Source organism: Epinephelus moara, chromosome 8, assembly GCF_006386435.1.
Source record: "Epinephelus moara isolate mb chromosome 8, YSFRI_EMoa_1.0, whole genome shotgun sequence".
Taxonomy (NCBI): Eukaryota; Metazoa; Chordata; class Actinopteri; order Perciformes; family Serranidae; genus Epinephelus; species Epinephelus moara.
In genome coordinates, this window is record NC_065513.1 from 13,880,183 (window position 1) to 13,903,787 (window position 23,605).

Genomic DNA, 23,605 nt, shown 5'->3' on the forward strand with positions numbered 1-23,605 from the left:
CAGGGTTCTAACAGACATGGCCATGCACACAGGCATACACACACACACACGCACATAAACCACACCGAGTTGCGCTCCCGACACTGACTGATGGAAAAATATGCGTGGGTGATCGAGCATACCCCATATTACCTGAACCACAACTCAAGAGTAACACTTTAGGAATGTTGATGAACTTTTATTTTACACTTCACTAATTCAGCAGAATTGCATTGATCTCTGTCTAGTATGATTACTTGGGCGAATCCGTCTCGCACCTGAATTAAGTGAGGAAAGTCACAGTCAGGGCAATAATCTCCAAGTGGGAATGAGCGTCTGTTACAACTTTTTACTCATGATTGAGCTGATTTCTATTGTTTAGTACCATAAAATAATAAGGAATAAGAAGAAAAGCTGCTCAAAAATGGGTTGGAGCTTTCTCTGGAACCTGCTGCATTTCATATTCCAAACAATTGGATGTTGCCTCTTCTCTTTGTGTAGCCAGGCTAGACACTGCTATACCTTTCCTGTCGGTGTGACTCTCAATTTGAGGGTGGATTCTTTATGCAGACCATGGAAATGCTATTCTAGTTGCAGACCCCGCTCTCTGTCACCTCTGCAGATAATGGTGAGTCGATGAACAGAGAGCTGGAGGAGGACCCCCTATGCCCACTCACAGCCCTTAGCCCCTCTCTGACATGAGAAATAGTGCCCAGGCCTGACAGCATCTCGGAGACATATTGTAGTTTATTTTGTCGCCCGGGCATGCCATCTGTGCCATTCCAATAGAGGGTGTGTGTTCAGGCTGCTGCAAGAGAGAGGGCGCGAGGCTCCGGGTCCCTCAGTAGCTCTGCAGCCACGGCAGGTCATTAGTCAAATTGCCTAATGAGAGAGAATACAAATGGCCCCCTACCCTGACAGGAGGAATTTTGGAGGTGTCAGAGCTCCTGACCCGTGCTATGAGAACAGATGATAGCGAGTTGCTATTTTCAGATTCTTTTAATGACTATGGCTCTATGAAACCCATTCTTTTTCTTTTATCTTTTTCCCGCTTTTTCAAGCCCTCTAGACAGACGAGTAGGGAAAAAAAAAAAAAAAAAACTTTTCAATGTATTAAAAATCTCTCTTGCAAAAGTGGAAGTGTAACTTTTGAATTATTTAAATGTTTACTGGGGAGTCAATTAACGTTGTAAAAAGCGTATAACACTGATACTAAAATAGATCATGCGCTGAAATGATGTTGAGGGTTTCTGATAATCTATTTTTATTTGTTTCTGCCGGCTGTGCGCAGCTCGTTTCCCCCGGTCTCGCTGTGGTGTGTACAAGCTTCTGTTGCAATTCTCCTGACAGCGAGTCAGTTAGTTTATACTAAAATATTAATTTCATCTCATTCAAATGTAAACAAATGTTTGACATATGCACAGCATCCAGTGGATGAATGTGCTTATAGTTACACACTACAGGCTGCTGCTGCTAAAGCCTCAGGTTTATGGAGAGGAACTGTGATGGGAAAAGAGAAGAGAAGCACCAAGGGAGTGGAAAGAAGTTGAATCATTTTACACAAGCTTGCCATTTGTCCACTGTGAGAAATATTTTTAAAAGAAAAGATGGTGCATTATCCTACAAGATATTACCTTATTTTGAAAGATTTGTGAAATGAAATAAACGCATCATCAAACATATAATAACTGTATAATATAGCCCTTACAGTTCAGTTTTATCTAGCATTGAAAAGTTACATTTCATATGGCAAATACCAAAATAAAAATAAGAATGGAACTCTCTCAAAACATCCAAAACAAAAGCAACAAAAACAACAGATTCCAGTTCCATCTACAGTAACCGGTTTATTTACAAAAAAAAATCTCCAATATTAAAATTCAGCAATTTTGTTGTTACCAGAGGGGTGCAAAATGGCAAGCTTATGCAGAATGACCCACTTACTTTTCCATCTGTGACAAGCAGTCCTTGAAATCTGGTTGTGGGTATGGAGCCAGGAGGCAGCCCCAGTCGGGCGCTGGTCCATCAGTCTTCCAGAAAGTGGGCAGAGCCAGCAACACCTACGGTGAGTTGGCCACAAACACCGCTGCATAACACCGAATGCTCTGAGGAGGTGTGTGCATGTGTGATAACGTCTCCAATACGTGTGTTGTATATATCATAAATGTATGTAAGAGCTGTTTCATGTAAAGTGCAAGAAGTCTTCAGTGATCTGGTATCATCACAAAATCTGTATCAACTGTTTTTAAAAAACAGTAGGTACCAGGGAAACACTGGGAGAGCGCTTTTCGCTGGCTAGCTATTGAGAGCTCTCATGAAATTAAATGGACAATCAGACTTTAATCAGCAGCACAGTGTCTTTTAAGACATTGCCATGGCACTGGCATTGATCCCCAGCTGTGGCTGCTGGTAAATGTGCAGCAGAATGTGTGTATAAATGGGGTACGCCTCTCTGGACAAGTGTAAAAGCTGGCAGAGGGCTGACAGTAAATTGCATGTGCCGGATGGGACACAGCAGAAGGCACAATTACACAAATCCCCTCTTAATTAGCGGTTCTGTGGGCAAACTAACCCGTAATGATGCGAGGGATGTGGCGAGCCCCAGAAATCCTAACAAGAAACACTCACCAGCACTGGAGACTGGGTCATATGGCCCCGGTTCCCCTCAAGTAGCGACTGACTCGTGATCTGTTTTGATCAGTGCAGCTGCAGGAGATGATTCCCACGTCGGCCTGCTCCCCGCAACCCCTAGCCCTCGCTGAGCTACTTGCCCTCTGGACTGTGGGTAAAGCAGCAGGCCCCTGTGTGGTTGTGGTGGCATTATTAAGTTCTCCATGCTCACAGTACCAGGCAATGTAAAGTGGCATCTCACACGGTGAGTAATGAACTGTGCCAGAGTGGAAGCAGGAGGGATGACAGCCAAAGAGGCCTCCTTGGCAGCCACTAACCTGGGCATCCACCAATTTATCATCCCCTAGAACCAATCCACCAATGCTGCGCTGCCATTTGTCATTAATTATGCTAATAAGGACACCATTACTCTCCTGATGAAACAGGCGACTGTTATTAGTATAATGCATTTACAGTTTGATACATATGCATTTGCTTATTAGTTTCACTGTGTGTGGATTAGCAGACTTTGAAAAGAGGCATTTTCATTACTTTAATTTAACAACTATGCACTTAAAAAAATGCAAGTACCACTACAGACAACTTTTCTGTACACACTAATTGACCATCATGAAAGCAAAGGAACTGTTTCGTAATCGTGGCATATCCCTTGCACCCTAACATAAAAATGGCCCCATCTATGTGAAGACGCTGATGTGTGTGAACTTTTTTTCACAGCAGACTTCATGGCTCTAAGCAAACCAGTCTGAGCAGAACTATTTAATATAGCTTCTGGGAGCCCCAGATGCCCTTTTCCAAAACGACTTCATTCCCAGAATCTCATTGTGCTTTCTAAATCACACCACAGTATGTATTAGAAGATCATTAATTACAAACTTAACAAGTCAGCAGAGCCATTAAAAGATCTTTAAGGCATATTTGACCATAAATCTCCTTAAACTATATTTAATGACTGGATTTTTGTGAAATATTTTTTATCAAGTTCTAATTAGATGTGTGATAACAAACCCTGCTGTACATGGGGCAAATGAGGGAGCCGTGACAGGCCCATCCATTGAGGCTGTCCACGTCTGGACACTGAAACTAATGGAGCACTGCTTCTATCTCAGGGATGGATAGAAAGCAATGAGGGATGAGACTCCAGAGTCCAGTCTGGCCTGCAAATGCTCAGCCATTTAAAAAGTCTCTTATTTGACTGCAATAAAGGTCCAAAAATGCCTGAGGGCCTTGAGGCTCCAGTCAAAAATTCCATCTCGATTCATTCAGGATTGATCCCCGAATACTTCATGGCACCGACACACTGGGATCGATCATGACTCAAAAATAACCTGGACAGTCCGACTGGAATTATGACATATCAGTACAGTAAACGCCTGCAGGATTTTCATGAAAGAGGAGTTTAACCTGTTAAAATCCAGAAGACATACACGAAACAAAAAAGCCTTTTAGATCACAGATTCTACATGCCAGAGACCACTTGGGTTACAGGGTCGGGGGTAAACACTTGTATTGTATTGGCAATATTGAATTGATACAGGGACGCCAAGAATCATTTTCTTAAATTATATAAATTATTAACATTGCAAATGCGAACTAAACTTTTGTTAGCCTACTACAATAATAAAAGTGAGATGAACAGACTGGAAACTTTATTTTATTTGATAAAACAAATATTGACAAAGTTTTCCTTCGGGGACATAATTCGCAGATGAAAAAAGGCAATATATTCCAATATATTTTTTGCAATATTCAGCATATTGCAAAACCTTTAAAAATTGCAATAATAATGTATCGTGACTTGAGTATTGTGATAATATCGTATCATGGGGCCTCTGGTGATTCCCACCTCTATTAGGTTTGGGTGTTTTTTAAGTTTGGTTTTCTTAAAAATACATACACTCGCAAACAGAACATCCAGAATAAAAAAAAAAAATCTGTTTGAACAAATTGTCCAGCTGAACTTATTACATGATTTCCCCAAAGAAACAAAGCTTGTGTTGCGCTTAGAAAACAATTATGAGTCTATGTTTTGCAAATCCGACAAAAATGTGACAGTAGAGAGAACTGTATATGTTCTGCACAATTAGTTCTCGGCTATTTCATACTGAATTCCTCTTAATGACAGAGACAATAACTCTTCTACCTTCTTCTTTTTGTCTTTTCAGTGTAACATTTTGTTCCAAGCATGTAATTTTGGGCCAATTGTTTAATTCAGTTCTGCAGTATTTACCCCAAAGCGTTGACACTATGCTGCTATTTGAACACAGAAAATGCATGAACATCTCAAACATACTTACATTTAAATTAAGGCAAATTTAAACACTGTGTAGTTTTACAAGCCATCAAATTATTACGAAAAAATCCAACACTCCTTCATATCATTAGCTGCTGGGAGTAGTAAACAGTTTGAGTGTGTATGTGTGTGTGTGTGTGTGTGTGTGTGTGTGTATATACATTAAGTGTAAATACTATTCTCCTGCTCCACCCTCCTCTCGCTCTGCTTCGCCTTTTGCTGACCAGGGGAATTAAGAAGCAAAACGTGGGTTTTAAGAGCGTTCCTTTCATGTCTTGATGTAAGCTTTGGCATTACTTCAGACATCAAGATCGGTTTCATAGAAATCCCATTCCATCTAAAGTAAAAGCTGGGCAGTAAATCTGCCGATACTCCCCCATAACACTTCCATAAATGATTCATTCAGCTCGGTTTAGCTGATGCAAAACAGAATGTTAGTGAGTTGTGGATGGAGCCTGAGCTGCAAGTGGAGGACCAACCCCGCTGCTTAGTAATTTCATCAATCTCTGGGAGAGAAAGAGAGGAGAAAGGAGAAAGAAGAGAACGGCGTACACTAATAATAACTTTTGTGTCACTATCCAGAGGTCGTGTTTTTTAATCCCTCAGCCTAAAGAATTGTGTTATTCTAAAATATAACCCCAGCGGTGCAGAAGCAGTTGAGATCCATCACGGTTTGAGATAAGAGCCGGCTGATCGCCTCCCTCTGCACAGCCTCGCCCAGAACTACACAGGGAGATAAGATGGAACTTTTGTTTGAAACCTGATGAGAACCCTCTTAATGAAAGTGCGGCGCCAAAAATAATCTTTTTTCTCCATGTTAGTCAATCAAGAAATGGTGTAGTTGGGGGAAAAAGAGGAGAAAGAAAGTAATTTTGCATAATCAGTGAGCACCATCTGGAACAATTAACCAAATTCCACAGAACTCAGAGGATCAGTCATATTGGCTTATTAAAGATCCAGAATTATACAAGTAATAAATCCTTGGAAAAACGAAGCGTACCCCTGCCTGTCACGACTATTTTAACTTCAAATACAGTGGAATACTTGATAAGGCTGAAAAGAGGAGATTAATATATGCAAATTATGTCGAGCATTTAAAAGCCCCCCAACAACTGTCCCGTTTTTTTTTTTCTGTCTCTTATTACAGAGCTTTATGTTTTATTCATACACCAACTCACCTGTCATTTCATAAGCTATAATATTATGAGGGTATTATTAAACAGCATAAAGTGGAGCTTTAATTGGAAAGCTCCATTGCATTTTCCAATTATTTGCAGCAAATTAAAAGCAGATGCACATAGTTTAATAAGAAGTCTAATATTGTTTCCTGAAAATCAAAAATCACTGTCATCCTGCCAAGATATTTTGCAAACCCAAGTTAATTTTGAGCCTCCTATTTTTTCCCCTCCTCCTCCTCCCTCCTCCTCCTCTGAAGGATGAACTGTCTCGTGTCTGTTAATTGAAGTTCCTCTAATGGATAGGGAAATAATTGCTCTCCATATTACGTTAGATCAGGGCCAATGTCAGGATTTATTTTTGATTAATGCGATAGATATGTAAATGTATTACTTTTTATTACGTTTACCTTCTTATCGGGTGGATGTCTGCTGAATACTATATGTTGTTCTGCAGGTAATGACGAGAGACTGCAGTGCAACAGACCGACACGTCACATAGGTTTATTTTAGAGTTTTAGACGTTTTTTTTCCTCCAACACCATCACATTTATTTTTATCAAACATATGCTTTTTAGACACATTCCATGAATGCACGTTTAATTACCTTTAAACTATCCTGCTTTTCTGTCAATGTATGAATAACAGACCTAATTGGCAAAGGGACTTGGCACGGATCAAAGCAACGTGGTGAAGAAAAAGCAAAAGGTTGGAGCCGCTATGAAAACTTGATAACTTTTCAAATGAGCTCCAACTGTCAAGTGAAAGAGGGCTGCAAAATAAATGTGAATTAGTTTTTAATATTCTGGTAATAAATGTCAAAGCGCCTGCACATCACATCTGTACATGATGTGACTGCGGATGACAGATTTCCCAGACATGTTACCTCTCCTCCCCTCAACTCACCCGTTTTTTTTTTCTTCTTTTTTTTTCTGTTGGGGTTTTTGTTTTGTTGGGAAGTGACGGAGGGTTTAATCAAGAAAGCAGGCAATTCATCAATCCTAAAGAAGGCGCCTGTACAACCCTGACAGAGCGCACATGGTTTTAGACCAACTCGAACCTGGCCAGCTGTCAGCCCACACACACGCGTGCACACGCAGACGCCCACGCACCCATACACATACACACCAGAGCTACCACCGCTAACAATTAACACAAATAGGCTGTCGGCTACGACCTCACACTTGGTCCGCGGGCTATCACATTGTTAATGAAGGGAAGTTGCGTTCTCTCACATTCACAGTGTGATGCTGAGAGGCTGACGAGTACACAGTCTCAAGAAATAAAGCCAAGAACCATCTCGGGCTAACTCCATTATCCGCTTCTTTAAAATCATGAAGGGACGCATAAAAGATAGCAGAAAGGAGGGAGTCTGTACAGCTGCAAAGGACAGTTTTCTGGAGATAACTGATGACTGCTGGCAACGTACTGTACAGTATGTGCATGTTCTTCACTGTCACTCAAACCCTGTCCCAGTGGAGGAATCACACACCCAATGCCACAAACCACTCAGCTGTGTGTTAATGTCTGCTCCTTCAGGGCCACACTGTGCACACTTGTCTTGACTAACTTATAATATGACTGTCAAAGCAAAAAAAATGATGTATTAATCTTTTTTTTTTGTCAATCACATACTGTTTTTCTTTTTTGAAAGATGGCATACACGAAAAAAAGAAGAGGGAAAGAAACAGCTTAGAATTAGAGACCTTAATTTTTTTCCCCTTTTTTAATATTTCCCTATGGAGTTCTATCATGCGCACTTCAGCAACTATTTGATACCTAGACTTGTATTAAAAAGGCAGGGTGTAACATGCCAGTAGCCTGGGTGTGCCTCTGCCTGAGCAGCAGGAGGAATCCTCACCACATGGTGTCTCTCTCCAGCTGGATAAAAAACCTGCCTGCTTCATTCACCTCGTGCGGATCACACGCTCTTTGAGGCTAGAGCGTCTCAGCCGGCTCTGACTCTGTGGCTCTGAGGCTGTCATAGCTAAGCTCTGCTTCCTAACGAATTAGCCTCTCTTCTGTTTTAGTCCCGGAGCATTGTGCTATAGTTGAGTTTCTCTCCTTGACAAAAGGGAAGGGAATTCGTCCGGTGCAATGCACAGTACATAATGTAAGTATGGCATGTGATGGATCATCTTTGACAGCTGTTAAATGTTCTCTTGAGTGTAATGCCGTGCTCCTCTGGGAAGTCACGTTCGCTCAGATAAGCAAAGCTCTGTACAGTATCCATCACTGAGGAGATCTAGACATTAGAGCGTTTGTAGATCAAGTACCAGAGAAGCTGCCTTTTGTACACGTAGAGACGATGCTCGGTATAAACAGAAAGCATAGGTAGAATCTTTTCTTCAGACACATAAAGCTTTTTCTTGCAGTAAGATGGCTAAAAATCAGCAAGTTTAACAACCTAATGCAACTTGGGCAAACTATTAAATCCCTCTAATTGTCATAAATGGTGCTGACTTGCATACATTTAAAGTGTGAAACCATTTACCTGTCATGGTGTAGCTCCCACTGCTCTGGTGCTCATAGAGCGGCCTGCTTGTCGTCCTCACCCTGGCAGAAAGGAAGCAACAATGTTCTGTCAACTGATCAATACTATTTCTTGAATATAATGGTAAAAACATACAAAATGCATGTAAACTTTATATTTGACAGTTATGTTTCAAGACACATTGAAATGCAAGAGAATATATTTAGCGTGGAAACTCCTCACACAAAGGGTTTATTTTTTATCTAAAAGCAAAACAGAGCACTGGAATAACAGGATGAATCTAAAGAGGAGAAATATGGTAAAAGTTAAACCGTGCCTCAGCTGCCCAGGGGCTTGCACAGACCTTTAACAGAGGGATTGGAGCAGGATCTTGTAAATTCTGGAGGAACTGAGAGATTCCATTATTCAAGGGAAGTCTGTTTTTTTTTCTACCGTTTCATGGCCTTGTATTACAGAAAACAGCACAGAATGCACTTTGTGGGCAGTTGAAGTTAACAAACCATATAAGATTGAAATCCTCATCAATCAAGCTATCATGAATTACACCCTGTGACTCACCCCTACGGATCGATAAATCCACAGCAAGCAGGGAAAAAAAAAAAAAAAAAAATTCACAGCTTCGAGGGAGCTGCATAACATGACATGCTCTGAAGGTAAAATGAGCTCCGGGATGGCATTATAAAACAAATGATCTTATAATGATAATGCAAAGCAGTTGGCAATATCATTGAAAAAAGGGAACTGCTTTGATAAGAGGACACGTATGTGTCTGTTGTTACCCAGAAAAAACGAAGAGAATAAGACAGTGCTGAATTATGAAAAAATACGACAGATTTTGGGAGCGAGCAGGTGTGAAGTTGCAAATAATGAAGTGTGTATCATGTTCTGCATTTGCTCTGTTTATGGAAAACACAATAATTCTTACGAGGGGGTGTAAACTCAAAATTCGTGAAATTTAAGACTAAAGGCAGATCTGCATATTCCATGAGTGCTGTGCATGAGTTGTGGCTTCCAAAGTCTTATCTCTTTGGATGAGATAAATAAATGCAATAATTTCCATCAAGAGCAATAAAACAAGACTTCTGACAGGCTGTGGTATTTATGAGCTGAAGCCTGCAACTCAGATTTATTTGCAATGAAAGGGTCGACTTTTCTCCTCCTCATTTACATCAGCATTTGGCCATGTTAAATCCAGGCCAATGGTGAATTTTTAAAAGGTTGGCATCAATCTTGTGGGAACGATTGCCATATTCAACGCAGACTTCTTTTACCTTTCAAAAGGTTGATTCCACTGCTGAGGAAGAAAGGTACACATCTTTCAAAGAACAGAGACATCCCAAGGACTGATAGAGTAGGGGGGGGGGTGAAATGGTTTAAATGTCCTTTTAGGGCGTCTGTGTTTGTGTTGTTAAATTAATACTCAGAATAAACAAAGACAGCAGAGAAAGTCTGGCTATTTATCTGTGTATCTGAAAAAGTGAAAGTGGTACTTAAAGCTCCAAAGACTCGCTGTGAAAGCGGGGAAATGTGCTCATGAAATGCTTTTCTACAGGCAACCTCCCGGGTTGCTTTTCCCATCTGTTTGAAACACAAAACTGTCTCAATCCAAATTGGTGATTTCTAAATACAATTTTAGGTGCATTGGAGAGGGTAACATATGGCAAATCAATTAGACAACTAATTCTTAAAGCAAAAACATGGCAAGTGCATTTGCTAATCAACAGCAGTGTTGGGGCTCGTATTATGTCGGCCACTGGAGTTTTGACAACAATTAATCCTCATTTCAGGCAAGGAGAGCCATATTGACACATATTCCTAATTTGAATATTCAATTACAGCATAGTTCCTCATCAAATTATAGTAAAACTGGGAACACGGCCTGAAAGATTTACGCAATTACAACACAGATCAAGAGTCTTATGTTCCCGTGAAATCTGCCGGAGTTAAAATCATATTAGTGCAGCAAAGCAAACCACGACACTATGGACTACTTGACAACATGAATTACAGTTCAACAGATTTTTTTTTTGTTGTATGGTGTTCTTTAAGTTGCTCTATGCGGAATAAGGAAAAGAGTTGTCTGTTAAAAAAAAAGAGAAGAGAAAGTGGGAGAGACAGTAGGGACAGACAAGCGGAAGTCAGTGGAGAGGTAAGATGAGGATGAGAGTAATATCACTGAAGAGCCAGAGCTGCGATACAGAGAGCTGGAAGTTCTTGTTTTGACACACATCCAGCCTTTCCCGTGACAACATCTCCACACCTTCCTCTATGTGCCGACAGTGCTGCTTTGTGGGAGCTGCTTTCTCACCCATCATTATCCTCCTTTAAGCTCGGTGTCAGGTGTTGAAAAGAGGATCTCTCTGAATTTGGTGGCAAATCACCGAACAGTCTGAGCCCATCAGATCTTAGCTGATCATTCGATCATTCCTGGCACTGCTCCGCGTCCCTGCGCTTGATCTCGTCTACTTTTTGTAACTTTTCTAAACACAAGAAAGTAATGAGTAAGATTGAGCGGGGAATGATTGTTCTTCAGCACTTTCAGATGGGAGATCTGTCAGGCGACACGCTGACAGTCACCGTGTCTCTTTCTCCTCAAGAGTCGTGTGCAGTGGGAAGTCTTGGTTAACCAGCAAGCAATGAAAGCTGATACAATACTCCTGCAGAGCTGCAGCAATGCGTGGAGTGTCACAGGTAGAAGACAGTGCTATCCGAAACGTATTGATATGCATGCCAATTCTGACATTGATGACTCTCTAGGCTTCACGTGTTAAAGAAAAAGCCAACTACAGTACGCAATGAACACAAAAAAAAGAAGATACTCGGCCTTGACATTTTTATCGCTGTACAGTTTGATTTAAAAAGTGCCCGTGTGTACAATAGCCTATTATTCTAAGAGAAATGTCAAAAACCTTGATTCTGAGTGAAGCAAAAGAAATTGCAATATTAGGACAAGGCTAATTTATGCTAGCAGTCACTGTAGAGGTCAGATATCAGCCTCAGCAATGACAGTTTTATCAGGAGAACAAATGGCAGCGTTGGCCAGGAGAAGGAAGGAGGAGGGATACTTTACTGGACACATTAAAAGGCTGACCGGATGGTGCAGGTTTTCCACATTATAAAGTCAGGGAGAGGCTGATACGGTCGGTCTTGACAGAGAACAAGCCAAAGTGGTTGACATCAAGCAGCAGCTATGAATCAAAACAGAGCTCGCTCGCCGGTTGAAACGCTTTAGACAAACTTGATAAAGAGACATTAAACACACAAGGTTCAAATGCATCTGCACGGTGGACTGCTGAACAGGCCTGTTCCCTAACAGCTTTAGTGGCTCAATATGGTGCGACAGCCTGAGCCAATAAGAAGTAAGTATTTTAGGTTTAGTGTTTATCATTGATCCTGCTTAACTGATGAAACTTGCTCAAACTGAGAAAATAATCATTCCTTTATTAATTCCTGAGGTTTCTTTTTACGGGGTTTCTGCAGGGTCCACTAAATTAAATTTAAGACTTCCTCAGACTTTTTTAATACCACATAGAATGCAGTTTAATACCTGTTTCACAAAGATACTGGCAAAAGCATAAAAGTATGATAGAAAACCAGTAAGGATGATATGGCCTAGAATCCTACATTATTATATCTCGTTTATTTTCAGCAGTATATTATATAATAATTCTTTCATAATATCATTAATTCAATTAAAGCGACCTGGAAAATGGCAGAAAATAGACAAATGAATTAACAAATTAAAATTGTATCAATATCTTTGGAGCTGCTAATCACATAGTCCACTGGTTCTCAAACTTCGGTACGCAGAGGAATCTCTGAAATATTTTTTAAGAATTAAACGTATTAATTTCAAGGTATACTGTTTGTAAACATGCTCACCAGCAAAGGTGAAGGTAAAAGTCAACCCCAGATTCACTCCCATTTGGTGTTTCACCTCGCTACATTTGCGTTTTTTCAGCGCTGTGTCTCTTGGATGCCTGCTGCTAACTGACAAGAAGTAATCTTCTGGTTAGGAATAAACCTGAACTGTCCATGGCTGAATATGGTAGGCCTACGCTTGTGTATTCCAACATTGGTCACATCGGTGGTACTGGAGGTATACGGTGTTAAGAGTTTGAGAATCAATGACCTAGTCGAAAGAAAATTCCGTAAATCTGGATATTCCATTGATAATCTTAGTCATTTTTCAAACAAAATGCCAACATTTGCTGGTTTTACCTTCTTAGCTGTACAGATCTGCTGCTTTTCTTTGACATATATGCCAGTAAATAAATTATCTTTTGAATTTTGGACTGTTGGAATTGACAAGACAAGCAAGTCAATGATGTCACCTTGGGCTTTGGGATGTTTTCACGGATGCGATAGACACGGATGTGATAGACATTTAATATCACTAAACAAATAATAGATTAATCGACAAGGAGAACAATCCTTAGTTCTTAAAAGTTCCAAGTTTTTGCTAAAATCAACATTTGCCTATTATGGGAAAATTCCTAGTACTGTAGCTAGCAGTAGTGACAATAGTTGCTCTAGGTTTGATGGTGCTGACTGAAACACAAAGGATTACAGCCTCCTTGTTACAACAATCCCACTTTAAATCTATTGGTGGGTAGTGTATCCCGACAGCCTGCAATTGGAAAATACATCAGACAACAGGTTAGTTAACAGTAGAAAGCAGCATGGAGGCCAGTGAAAATATTACGGTGATTATTTTGTTTTGAGCCGATCACTCTTTCAAACTCAGTGCAGACAAATTTTGAACAATGTTCAAGTGCTGCTTGGACAGAGACGGACAGTATTTTGTGGCACCCTGTCATTGCACTGCGCCGTAAAAGGAGCTAAAATTTGCGCCTCCACCCAAGAGTCATATTTCTATCACTGGAGCTGAAAATTAGCCTACCTGTGAGTCCTGCAGAGTCATTTGTCTCTGTAATAAATGCCGATTGTAATATCTCCCATCAAATACAAGGCCAGATGTTAGTGGGCATTGGTGGGTTTTTCTGTCCAGTCAGAGAGGAGCTTAAGACTCTTCTAGGGTATTTTTTAGGAAAGGAATTCAAAGTTTACTTTTCAAGGGCTGCAGATATTCTGTTTGCAGCTGACAAAACTATACAAAAACAATTCAAATACAACACCTTAGCCTTGATGCAATAACTCTGTGCATCCCATAATGATGCAACACCCTGCAGTTACTGTGTACTGCAGCTCTGCACCGCTGAAAAAAAAAAAAAAAAAAAAACCAAACCCTGATTTGCGGTGTACGTTTGTACACAACTCTAACAAGCTCTCGCTGCCTGAGGCAACTTAACATTTGAGAGGGATCACTGCAGCTTTCAAAATTATAAGGGTCATTAAAAATTTACACATTATTGACTGTATTTAAAACATCTTTTCCACTGACTGTAAAGAGCACTTAAATTTAAGAGGTGCTATTCTCCAAAGGCCATAAAGTTGTTATAGATAGCCTGAAGGAGGCAAGGAGGAGAGAATTTTCTCCTCCTGAATATGAATAAAGTATAGTGGGGTGATACTACACAGACAGTCACACTGTACTACTGTACTTACTTAGGCAATCAGTGAGTGTTGAAGAGCTGTTTATAAATCACCGTGTCAAACCATCTAATCTGTGACTTTAAAGAAACTACAGAAATATTTATAGCTGTATGTATGGTTGTCTAAAGTACATGTAACTACACAGGGAGGATGCCAGATAAATAGTCAAAGAACTGCCACTGTCTAAATTGCCCACAGTCCCGTCCTTATGTGTCAGTGCATTATGGATGGAAATACTCTCAAAAGAAGGCTCTCTGACTGTGGAATGAATTTTAATGTTAATACAAAAACAGCAGCCTGTGATCTCAGCAGGCATCAGGAGGGGGTGTGAGTCGCTTCGAGGTGCAATTTATTCCAACCTCTGAGCCTCACCAACTTGAAAGTGGGCTTCAAAAGAACGGAGGATTACCGGTAAGAGTCGCTAAGGCGTGCACGCAGGCCTGAGTGCTCACCATTGCTTCAGCACATCAAAGATTATTGACCATCGATTTCCAAAATGTGGACAATTCACACAACTCTACCCAGTTTGAACTTGGGTTTTGAATTCACGGCAGTCCGTTTTATTGTTCTCATCCCACTGAGTAGCCATGTGAACAGAAGCTCTGTTTTGAATACGCCTGCTGGCATCCACAGCTCTGGCCTGTTGCGGCTTTTAAGTGGCTTTTTACTCAGCCCAGCACAGGATGGCAAAGCAGAGCACTTCAAGCTGGCAAACCCGTCAGCACCCCGTGCCAAGCTCCCCTCTCCACAGCGCCGCCACACCGAAGGAGTCTCAACTGTTTATTTACAATTTGCTGTGGAAATCCCCAGTTCTTCATTGCGATAAATAATTGAGCTGTTTGATCTGGACACAGTACAAAGGGTTGCTCCGTTCACTCTTAGGCCTGAGGCGGAGGAAGCCTGAGCAGCATGAGCAGAGGAGGGGACGCACACAAATGCTCCAGCGTGGCGGAGATCTTGGAGCTCTCCTCCCTTCCTCTGCAGCTGTCGCTCGCTCTCCGGGCTACATCTCCTCCTCTTTGTCTGCACAGTACAACACTCCTGTCACCGCAGTCAGAGGAGCGACCTGCCTCTGCCTCCTGGGACAACCCACAAATAGCAGGAGTTTAGCCCTCATTGAACTCATGTTCTTGTTCAGGGGATCCTGTCTAGTTAGCCTGTCTCTCCAGTTCGCCCTCGCTACCTCGTTGTCCGGCCACAACCTTTACGGCAGATTGCCCGGGAGTGATCAATTGCTTGTGTCTTCATTGTCGTACATGTGGTATAAGAGCGTAACAACAGCTCAAGAGCAAGCTGGGTGTAAAATAAAAAAGAGAGCAAGGAGGAAAGTTAAACTTCAAGGGGCACTGCTGAATAAAGTGGCATGATGTTACCTTGCAGTGCTGGGTGGAGCGTCACTGTTAGCTGTACCGGACGTTTCATGGGACGACTGAGGCTGAGGAACGTCTCCTAATCGGTACCATATCCCCATATTGTTCCTCTCACTGTGTAAAGAAGAAGAAGAGACAAACAGCTGGTGATGCTTCATGCAAATTGGAAAATGTATCACCAAGCACGGTGATTGATAGAAGATACAAAACATCATGAATTCATTTATTTCTGGTGCCAAACAGCTCACCCGATACAGGTGTAGTTAACAAGGTGGTACTTGGACTTTGCAACGATCTGGATGTCACACACAGCCATCACTGCAGCTGCACGAGGGCTGAGTTTCACGCAGAGCTTCCTCTTCCTCATGGCAGTTTCCTCTGATGAGTCAGGTGCACATGAGGGTGTTAGATAGGACATTGTTGGTTGCATATCCATAGCTGACATCCCTGAGTTTCAAGCTAAAAAAATAAATCTATGCACATTTTAAACCTCTAGGAGAAATGTATGTGTTCACAAATCCCATGTTTGCTTTGCTCTTTAGTCATTACCAGTCTCAGAATAAGAGATGAGCTAATATCAGCTGCTGGGTGACTTGCTGTGCTCAAAGGGAAATAACTGGACATCGGAAAGCCACAATATCCACATGCGTTATTATAATTTTTATCATTTTAGTAGGTGAAATGACAGAAGCAAGTGAAACCTCCATCAGTTTTAGTGCACAACAGGGATTTAAACTGGATATTCGAGATAGAAACTCATACATAATGTCACATGTATACATTAAACATGGATTCACACAAAGTAATAAAACATTAAATTACACCGTAGCCAAACAAAACATAATCTCTTTTCTTCATTCTGGCAAAAAAAAAACAAAAAAAAAAAACATTGCCATGCTTTCCTATATTGCATCTGTGCCTCGCTCATTTATTTCCCCTGCAACACTAGAAAGTGCAGTGTAAATGCAATGATAATAAAAATAATAAACAAGCTGTCCTCACTCCCCACACCAAAATATTATTACATTTCCAAGGCATGGATAGTGAGGGGGAAATACATAGCACTCAAAAAGCACTAAAGCATTGGGGAATGCATTTCATTAATATTAGATAACCCCCATCCACTCGTCCTCTCCCCAAATAAATACATAAATAAATAAGCCCCTCATAAAGTAAAGCACAGCTCCAGCTGAGATAAACAATGACTCATGATTCTCTTCTCTTGTACCTCCAGGGCAAAATGTTTATTTTATTCCCACAGTCTGCCATAAATTAAGCTAACCTGCACCCATAAAACATTCACTATCTCAAGCAAAGCTGCCCCCGAGGACCTCCGCATAAGCTGGTCGGAGAGTGAAAAAAACAAGAAGAGGAGGGGAGCGAGTCTGTGGTCGGTATTGACTGTTTACTTACTTGTGTCCAATGTTTCTTCCACAGGTGTGAAGCCCTCTGGCAATGCGTCCTTAATGTCAATCAGCTTCATGTCCACAACAACGTCAGCCCCCTAAAAAGATAGAGCACGGGCAGGAAATTTTAAGTCATGTATGCAAATTCAACTTTTCAAAGGGACAGACAGCACGAGGAGGAAAAGGTTAGTCATTTTTTGGAGAGCTCGGGAAAGAAAATGTAGAGATAATAGAGTCAATGATTTACTAAAAGCTCGGGAAGTCTCTAAAGAGAAGGGTTGACAAAATAGCTGAAGTAATTACTCTCTAATAGCTTTTTTTTTTTTTTTGCAATGAGAGAATGCATCTGTGAACTTGTAATCATTCTCAACCTTTTGGCGAGAAGCTGTGGGATGATGGGAGACAGAGCAGGCAGTCTAATCAACAGAATGGGACTGGTTAAAAACAATCAGGGACTGTGTAGTTGACATTTTCAAGCATGACTCTTCCCTGCCTCCCATTACATTTTCATTTTTTGCCATAATAAATTGCAATAATACACAGCGGCAGTAGAGAGTGGGGCGAGCCAGGCGTGACTTGATGCGTCCGAAAAGGCTGGATTTCACTGCTACTGTTGCCCGACAGTCATTACCATTAGAGACATTTTTTATTCATAGTTTTTATACTGACTTAAGGAGGAATATGGATGAATGTTATTACTATGCATGGAACCTTTTTTTAGTGTTTTCCCCCCTTTTGCTGGAGAGATTTCTTCCATCAGGGCCTGACAAAAGGGGCTTTCTACCTCCAACCTAGAGTATGATAAATCACAAACTATTTACTTCCCCCCCACATAATTCAGGGGCTAATTTTGCAGAATCTGTTTTTGTCATAGACAATTACAGTGGGAGCTCCATTGAGTGGCAGACAAAATAGCCTTTGTTGATGGCTCTGTCATGTTTTATTTGTGTCAAAGTCTTTAAAACAATGTGGACACACATTTTAAGATAATATACAGGAACTAGGGGAAGGCTATTTGTATTCTATATACTAAACTGCGGACCAGATTGAGCTCAGGCACAAGGCAGCCGCTGCCAAGTTGCCTGGCTTTTAGAGGACATACTGTTTAAAAAAAAAAAAAAAAAAAAAAAAGACAAAGACTTGATTAAGTCTTAAAATTGAGCTGATGCAAAATGATAACAAAAATGCAGGTTTTGTTTAAACTGTCCGCATTATCTACCTGCAACCCATGGAAACAAATTAATAGACAGCCAATAGTAAGCTGCATGAGCTGAGGGTAGACAGGTCGGTGTATTTATGGCCACCGAGCAGCTGACAGCCATGCAACAACACATCAGCTGTAGGGTGCAGGCAGGAGATGAGTCCAAAAATGACCTAACAGCATTATGAGAAACATTTAAAGATCATTTCAGCCACTGAAGAGTCAGTGTCACTCAATTAGGGAGCTCTATATACAGGCTATATATAGCACAACCATGCTGAAAGTGCTTTTTGTGGAGGAAATTCTTACATAAAAAGAGGAGTATTTTTATATTCACAATTACATGTGCATCAGCTTTCAAGAATCACTGGTTGATAACCATTTTCTCTACAGGGACGCTGTTGATTGAATAAATTGGAATAGTTAAAATACAGCTCATTGTTATTTCATGAATAAACATAAATAATATCCTCAGGAGGACGTACAACATGAAAAATATCTCACCGAGCTATTATTCATCTGGAATATGCATGCAAATCCATTATATGTAAAAAGTTCAAAACTGCACTGCCAACGCTGGCCTTTTTAAATGGGACTCTCACTGATCAAAGTGCAAAGTGCATTAAGATATTCTGGCGGCAGAAAAACAGAGCTAATAATTGCTGGCAAACACAAAAAAGGTGCTACAGATGAGGTCTAAGTGTAAGATGCATAGGGAAAGGGAGAAGTTTACATTCACACTTACAGTTTCCCTGGTGAAACAGAGGTATCGAGTGACCTTGGATTTGAATAAGCCGTCCTTCCACAGGTCGGCGTCAGAGCCATCTGTTGTTTGTGCAACCTACGTGGTAAAAAAAAGAGGGAGAAAAAAAAAACAAGGAGAGAAAAAAAACATGCAGGAGGTGGGATAAAGTTAATGTATGTATGCCATGAGCGTGTTGCTTTTGCCTCTTCCCTTGCATACTAGCCTTAATTAACGCTTGCCTACACTAGCGCTCCATCTCATTAGTGCTCTGCGTGGGTAAAGGAGTCTTAGCCTCCAAAAAGGTGGCTAAAAATATCATCCCTCGGGAGCAGGCTGATTAAAGATGCCCTGACAAGGATCTGCTCTAATAAGGAAACCAAACTTCAATGTGCTTCTGTGGGAAAGCAGGGATTATATTTGGGGTAAATGTGGAATAATTCTCTTTCTAAAATACCTACCGTGGTACCCCTTGAGCAAGACACAGGTAAACTGAACAGCTAAACTGCACATACACCTTAAATAGTTTTTACTGCTCTACTCCCTGTGTGGATTCTTTTCATGATTTAATGAGACAATTCTTCTAAGAATAAATCACTGTGGATTTAAAGCAATTTCATGTGTACATCTAAATAAGTCAAAACCCACACGCCTAAGCAGCTTGTCCTTGCACAATAGCCTCATTCATAGTTGTAAATGATCAGTGGAGTCAGTAAAAAAAAAATAGATTGCATCATATTGACAGCATGTAGGCACCACAAGTCAAGCTCAAGGTCCAACACCACATTGCTATGTAAATGTAGGTATGCAGGGCAGAATGATAAAGCAAAACATAACCTGCAGACTGTATCGCAGAGACTCTTCCATCGTTCCAGCAAATATGCTCGGCTGAAGCGTCATGTTCCATTGGCTATCGTGTGAGAATCACCTAAATAACTGCCAGAGTTATTTTCTAAAGGGATCCTTTACAAAGAAGAGTCAATCTAATGAGGTTCATTCAAATGAAGAAGTCATAGATCTCTGCACCCACCCACACACATTACCCCCTTGACAATAATGATGAATGACCTCAGTGACTGGGTGGGGGGAAACATGGCATGGGGAGATTCATGAAAAACCACCAGTGACTAGCTGGGATGAGAGCGGAGACTAGAGTGGGGGAACAGAGATAGATAGTGGGATGAGAGAGAGAGAAAGAGCAGGAGATGAGCGGAGAGAGGGATTGCGGGGCGTCTCCAACAGCAGTTCCATGAAAGGTCCCAGAAGGAGCCTATACATCACCAGCCTCCCCTCTTCCCTTACAAGACAACCCGTCTTGGCCACTTTTTCCAGGTCAGTAGCCAGCGCATCCTGTCAGCGTAAACAAAGGGCTCGCTTTGTGAAACCCAAAGTCAAGTTGAGGAGTAACGAGGGCACGGTCCTCCTAGGAGGCACCTCAGGCATCATCCTGCCACAGCCGCCGGCAGCAAGGATGCGACGCAGCTTGAATGTGAAACGCCAACTGCTGAGCCACGGCAGAACAGGCATGTGTAAAGTTGCGATGGCTCCTTTCTAATACTTTCAAGTCTGGCACTGCACGGCTCCATCATTACACACACTTCAATGAGAAGAATGCCACATGTCTGATAAGAAACGTCATGCCTCTGATATTGAAATACGGTTGTAACATTTGATTTAAAATGCAATGACAGATTCAACTGCCACTTCCTAAAATCTAAAGCTTACAGTGATCTAAAAGCCCACCAATGAAACAAGTCTTTAGGGGGTGCTGAATACTCCTATGAAGGATCTCTGGAGACAGACACCACCAGCAAGTTACTATGAAGCCCTGAGAGGCACAGCTGTGAATAAAAAGATATAAAGGCATTCAATCAAAAACCTCTGGGGAGTGAAATCAGGTGCAGAAGATATAAGAGAGGTACAGGGAAACAAGCCAGTCCCTTCAAAGAAGAACAGAAAAACTGAAGAGAGAAAATTGTTTTGGATCCCTTCTCTCAACTGGAACTAGATAAGCTGACTACTGACTATATATTAAAGAATAAAAGCCGCAGTTACTCCGAAAAAGTTATCTGACTTTCAGTAATAGTTTGACATCTTGGGAATTGTGCTTTTGGGCTTACTTGCAGAGATTTAGATGGGAGGGGACTGACACAACTCTCAAGTCTGTGCATTAAATATGGAGCCAAAGTTAGAGCTGAGGGGTGATCAACTTAGCTTGGCTTAAGACTGCAAGTAGGGGGGAAAAGCTAACTCTGCTACAAGCAACTCTGAAGCTCACTTTATTAACATATTGTTTCTAATGAACAAAAACACAATTTGTGTTAATGGAATGACCCACACTGTAATCATTTCTTGGGAAACAACTGTTTGTCCAGCACTTCTGTGCAGCAACTCTGCTGATTGTTTGTCAATCACACAATAAAACACACACACAATAAAAAGTAATTCTTACATTTTTGTTTGTGTTCTAACTGATCAAACAAGATATAACATGCTCGTTTAGTGAGCTTTAGAGGTGTTGGTAGAAGCATTTTTGAGTTTTGGGGAGAGCTAGGCTAGGCTAGTGGTTTCCCCTTGCCTCCATTCTTCATGCTTAGCTAAGCACCTTCTGGCCCTTGCTGTGAACTTTGCATACAGACATGAGAGTGGTATCCATTAGGCTTGTGTAGTAGCTGTACCTACATGCCTTCCTGAAATTGCCCCAGGGTATAGGCTACTATATGTGATGGTATTTGTGCAAAACAAACAAACAAACAAACAAACCAAAACAAAAACCCTTCAAACTGAGCTACACTATATGCAATTGACCCTTTGCTAAGTCCCGTCCCCGGATGTGGACTGATCAATCATAGCGTAGCATTGGACCAGCTCAGACCAGGGTCTGACAACAACACAGCTGTGCTCCATTGACTCTAATGCAATCATTTCATATTTCCTTCATTTTCAGGCTGGTTTTGTTGGTTTCGAGCTAAATGTTATCTAAATGCTTAATGTATTAACAACACTCGTTACCTGAAGAGGTTGGAAGGAGATATAGCCTACATTTCCTCCCTGTTCCAAAACCAGAATCAAATCCTGAAATATGTAGGGTTAGCTAGCTAGCTACTGAAGATATAGCCTACTGAATGTATACACATGCTGCTTTTGCTTTTTAATGATTATAACTCTTAATAAAGGTCTACCCTACTAAGCCAAACACTGTTTATCTGCACACACTGTGATGCCACACAGCTGGTTCAATATTGGCAAAGTTTCCCTTTATATTTATTGTGTTTTATCTTGATCACCAGGTGATGTGGTGGTTCACTTTTATTACTGTAATTAGTAGCTTTTAGTTATGCTTTAGCTTTTCTGTCTTCATCTTTCTAACCTGTTTTGCTTCTGAGTGAGTTTGACATCCTGGATATATCCTTCAAACATGTTGTAAACCCCTCTGTCTGCTTCTCTCTGCAGTTAGTTACAGTGTGGGCATCATGCTAGCTCCAACAGCTTGACGGATTATCGCAAAGGGGCGGGGCTTAGCGAAAGGTCAGTTAGCCTACTTAGACATGTCTTGTTGGGTTGAAATACTTTTGGCCCATAAAATAATGAATAGATAGAAGAGAAGCACCCCTCTTGCTGGAGAACCCAATGACACTAGTTGCCCAAAGAATACTGACAGATTAATGGGTGAAACAAAGAGGATGTGTTAAATTAAATCATGTGGCTCATAAACATCCTTTGTAGTTGGAAGAAGTCATCTCCAGATTAAGTTATTTGTGTCAATAATCCCAATCTGGGGCAGAGGCATTTTTCTTTTTCACAAGTCCTGTAACATTATACCCACCACTCGCAGTTGCCATCTTTATCAGCTTAACAGCCTGCTCCATCAGTAGACTGACCTCTGGTGGCACGTACTGTACACTACAATACATTACCTCAATACAGCATCTCCATATTAGTTTAATAGAAAGAGAAGCATCTATATTTTTGACGGTATTGAAAATCATACCTTCAGGATTTCTTAATAACTGGGTATACTGTAATACCTTGCTTTGCCTAAACCTAGTATCCATCTTTTCTTCTAACAATTGACAAGAAATCAGGCTTATTATCCAAAATGTCAAACTATACCTTCAAGTACAAAGGCTCACTCACAGACAGACAGGCTGCTATCAGATTTTTAAGCCCAGACATCCTAGCTAATCATAAGCTAATAACAGGCTTCTTAAAATAAAGTTACATTTCAGTAATGAGTTTATGAGCAGAACGTGTCAAATGCTCAGGTGAATCTGAAATAAACACATATCCCCTTTGCAACCCTTGCACAGAGTGTGAGCGTGCGTGGGTCTACTCGTGGTGTTTGATGTTGGGTGGCTGCTGGTGCTTCAGCAAAGCTCCTGATCCCAGTGGAACAGTGTTTGATCTGGGCCTGTGCTCTCTTGTGTTGGAACAACCTGCTCAAGTTCAGAGATGTGAGCGCCTCGTATCATAGAGCAAAAGAGTTAATCAGCCCTTTGATCTGCTGTATAAAAAGTATGGTAAGTATGGTAAGCAGTAAGGAGGATTTCTAAAAGAAGTCTAGTATGAAAGGGGGGGAAAAAAGAAATCAATACAGTGTAATATCCTGAGACCCTTCTCAGTGCTGCATTAGCACACTGATGCTGAGTGTTGATAGGTTTGTTTGTATTTCAGGTCTTCAGATGAAAGACCACATAGTGATGTTCAAAAGATGTTCTTGAAGATGGGACAAATGCATTTGAAATAGTGCTTCAGAGT

At 41.1% G+C, this 23,605-nt stretch overlaps 1 protein-coding gene across 3 annotated transcripts in view; it reads right to left on the minus strand.

The window, feature by feature from the left end:
- The window catches only part of mvb12bb (multivesicular body subunit 12Bb), a 45,039-nt gene that overhangs the window by 14,014 nt on the left and 7,420 nt on the right, over positions 1-23,605 (minus strand). For all 3 annotated transcript variants that reach the window (XM_050050002.1, XM_050050003.1, XM_050050001.1), the window contains exons 3-7: positions 18,851-18,946; positions 16,912-17,002; positions 15,747-15,876; positions 15,502-15,612; positions 8,573-8,634 (exon numbers count right to left, since the gene is read on the minus strand). In XM_050050002.1, coding sequence (XP_049905959.1) covers positions 8,573-8,634; positions 15,502-15,612; positions 15,747-15,876; positions 16,912-17,002; positions 18,851-18,946 — 490 coding nt within the window. The remainder of the gene's footprint in view (positions 1-8,572; positions 8,635-15,501; positions 15,613-15,746; positions 15,877-16,911; positions 17,003-18,850; positions 18,947-23,605) is intronic.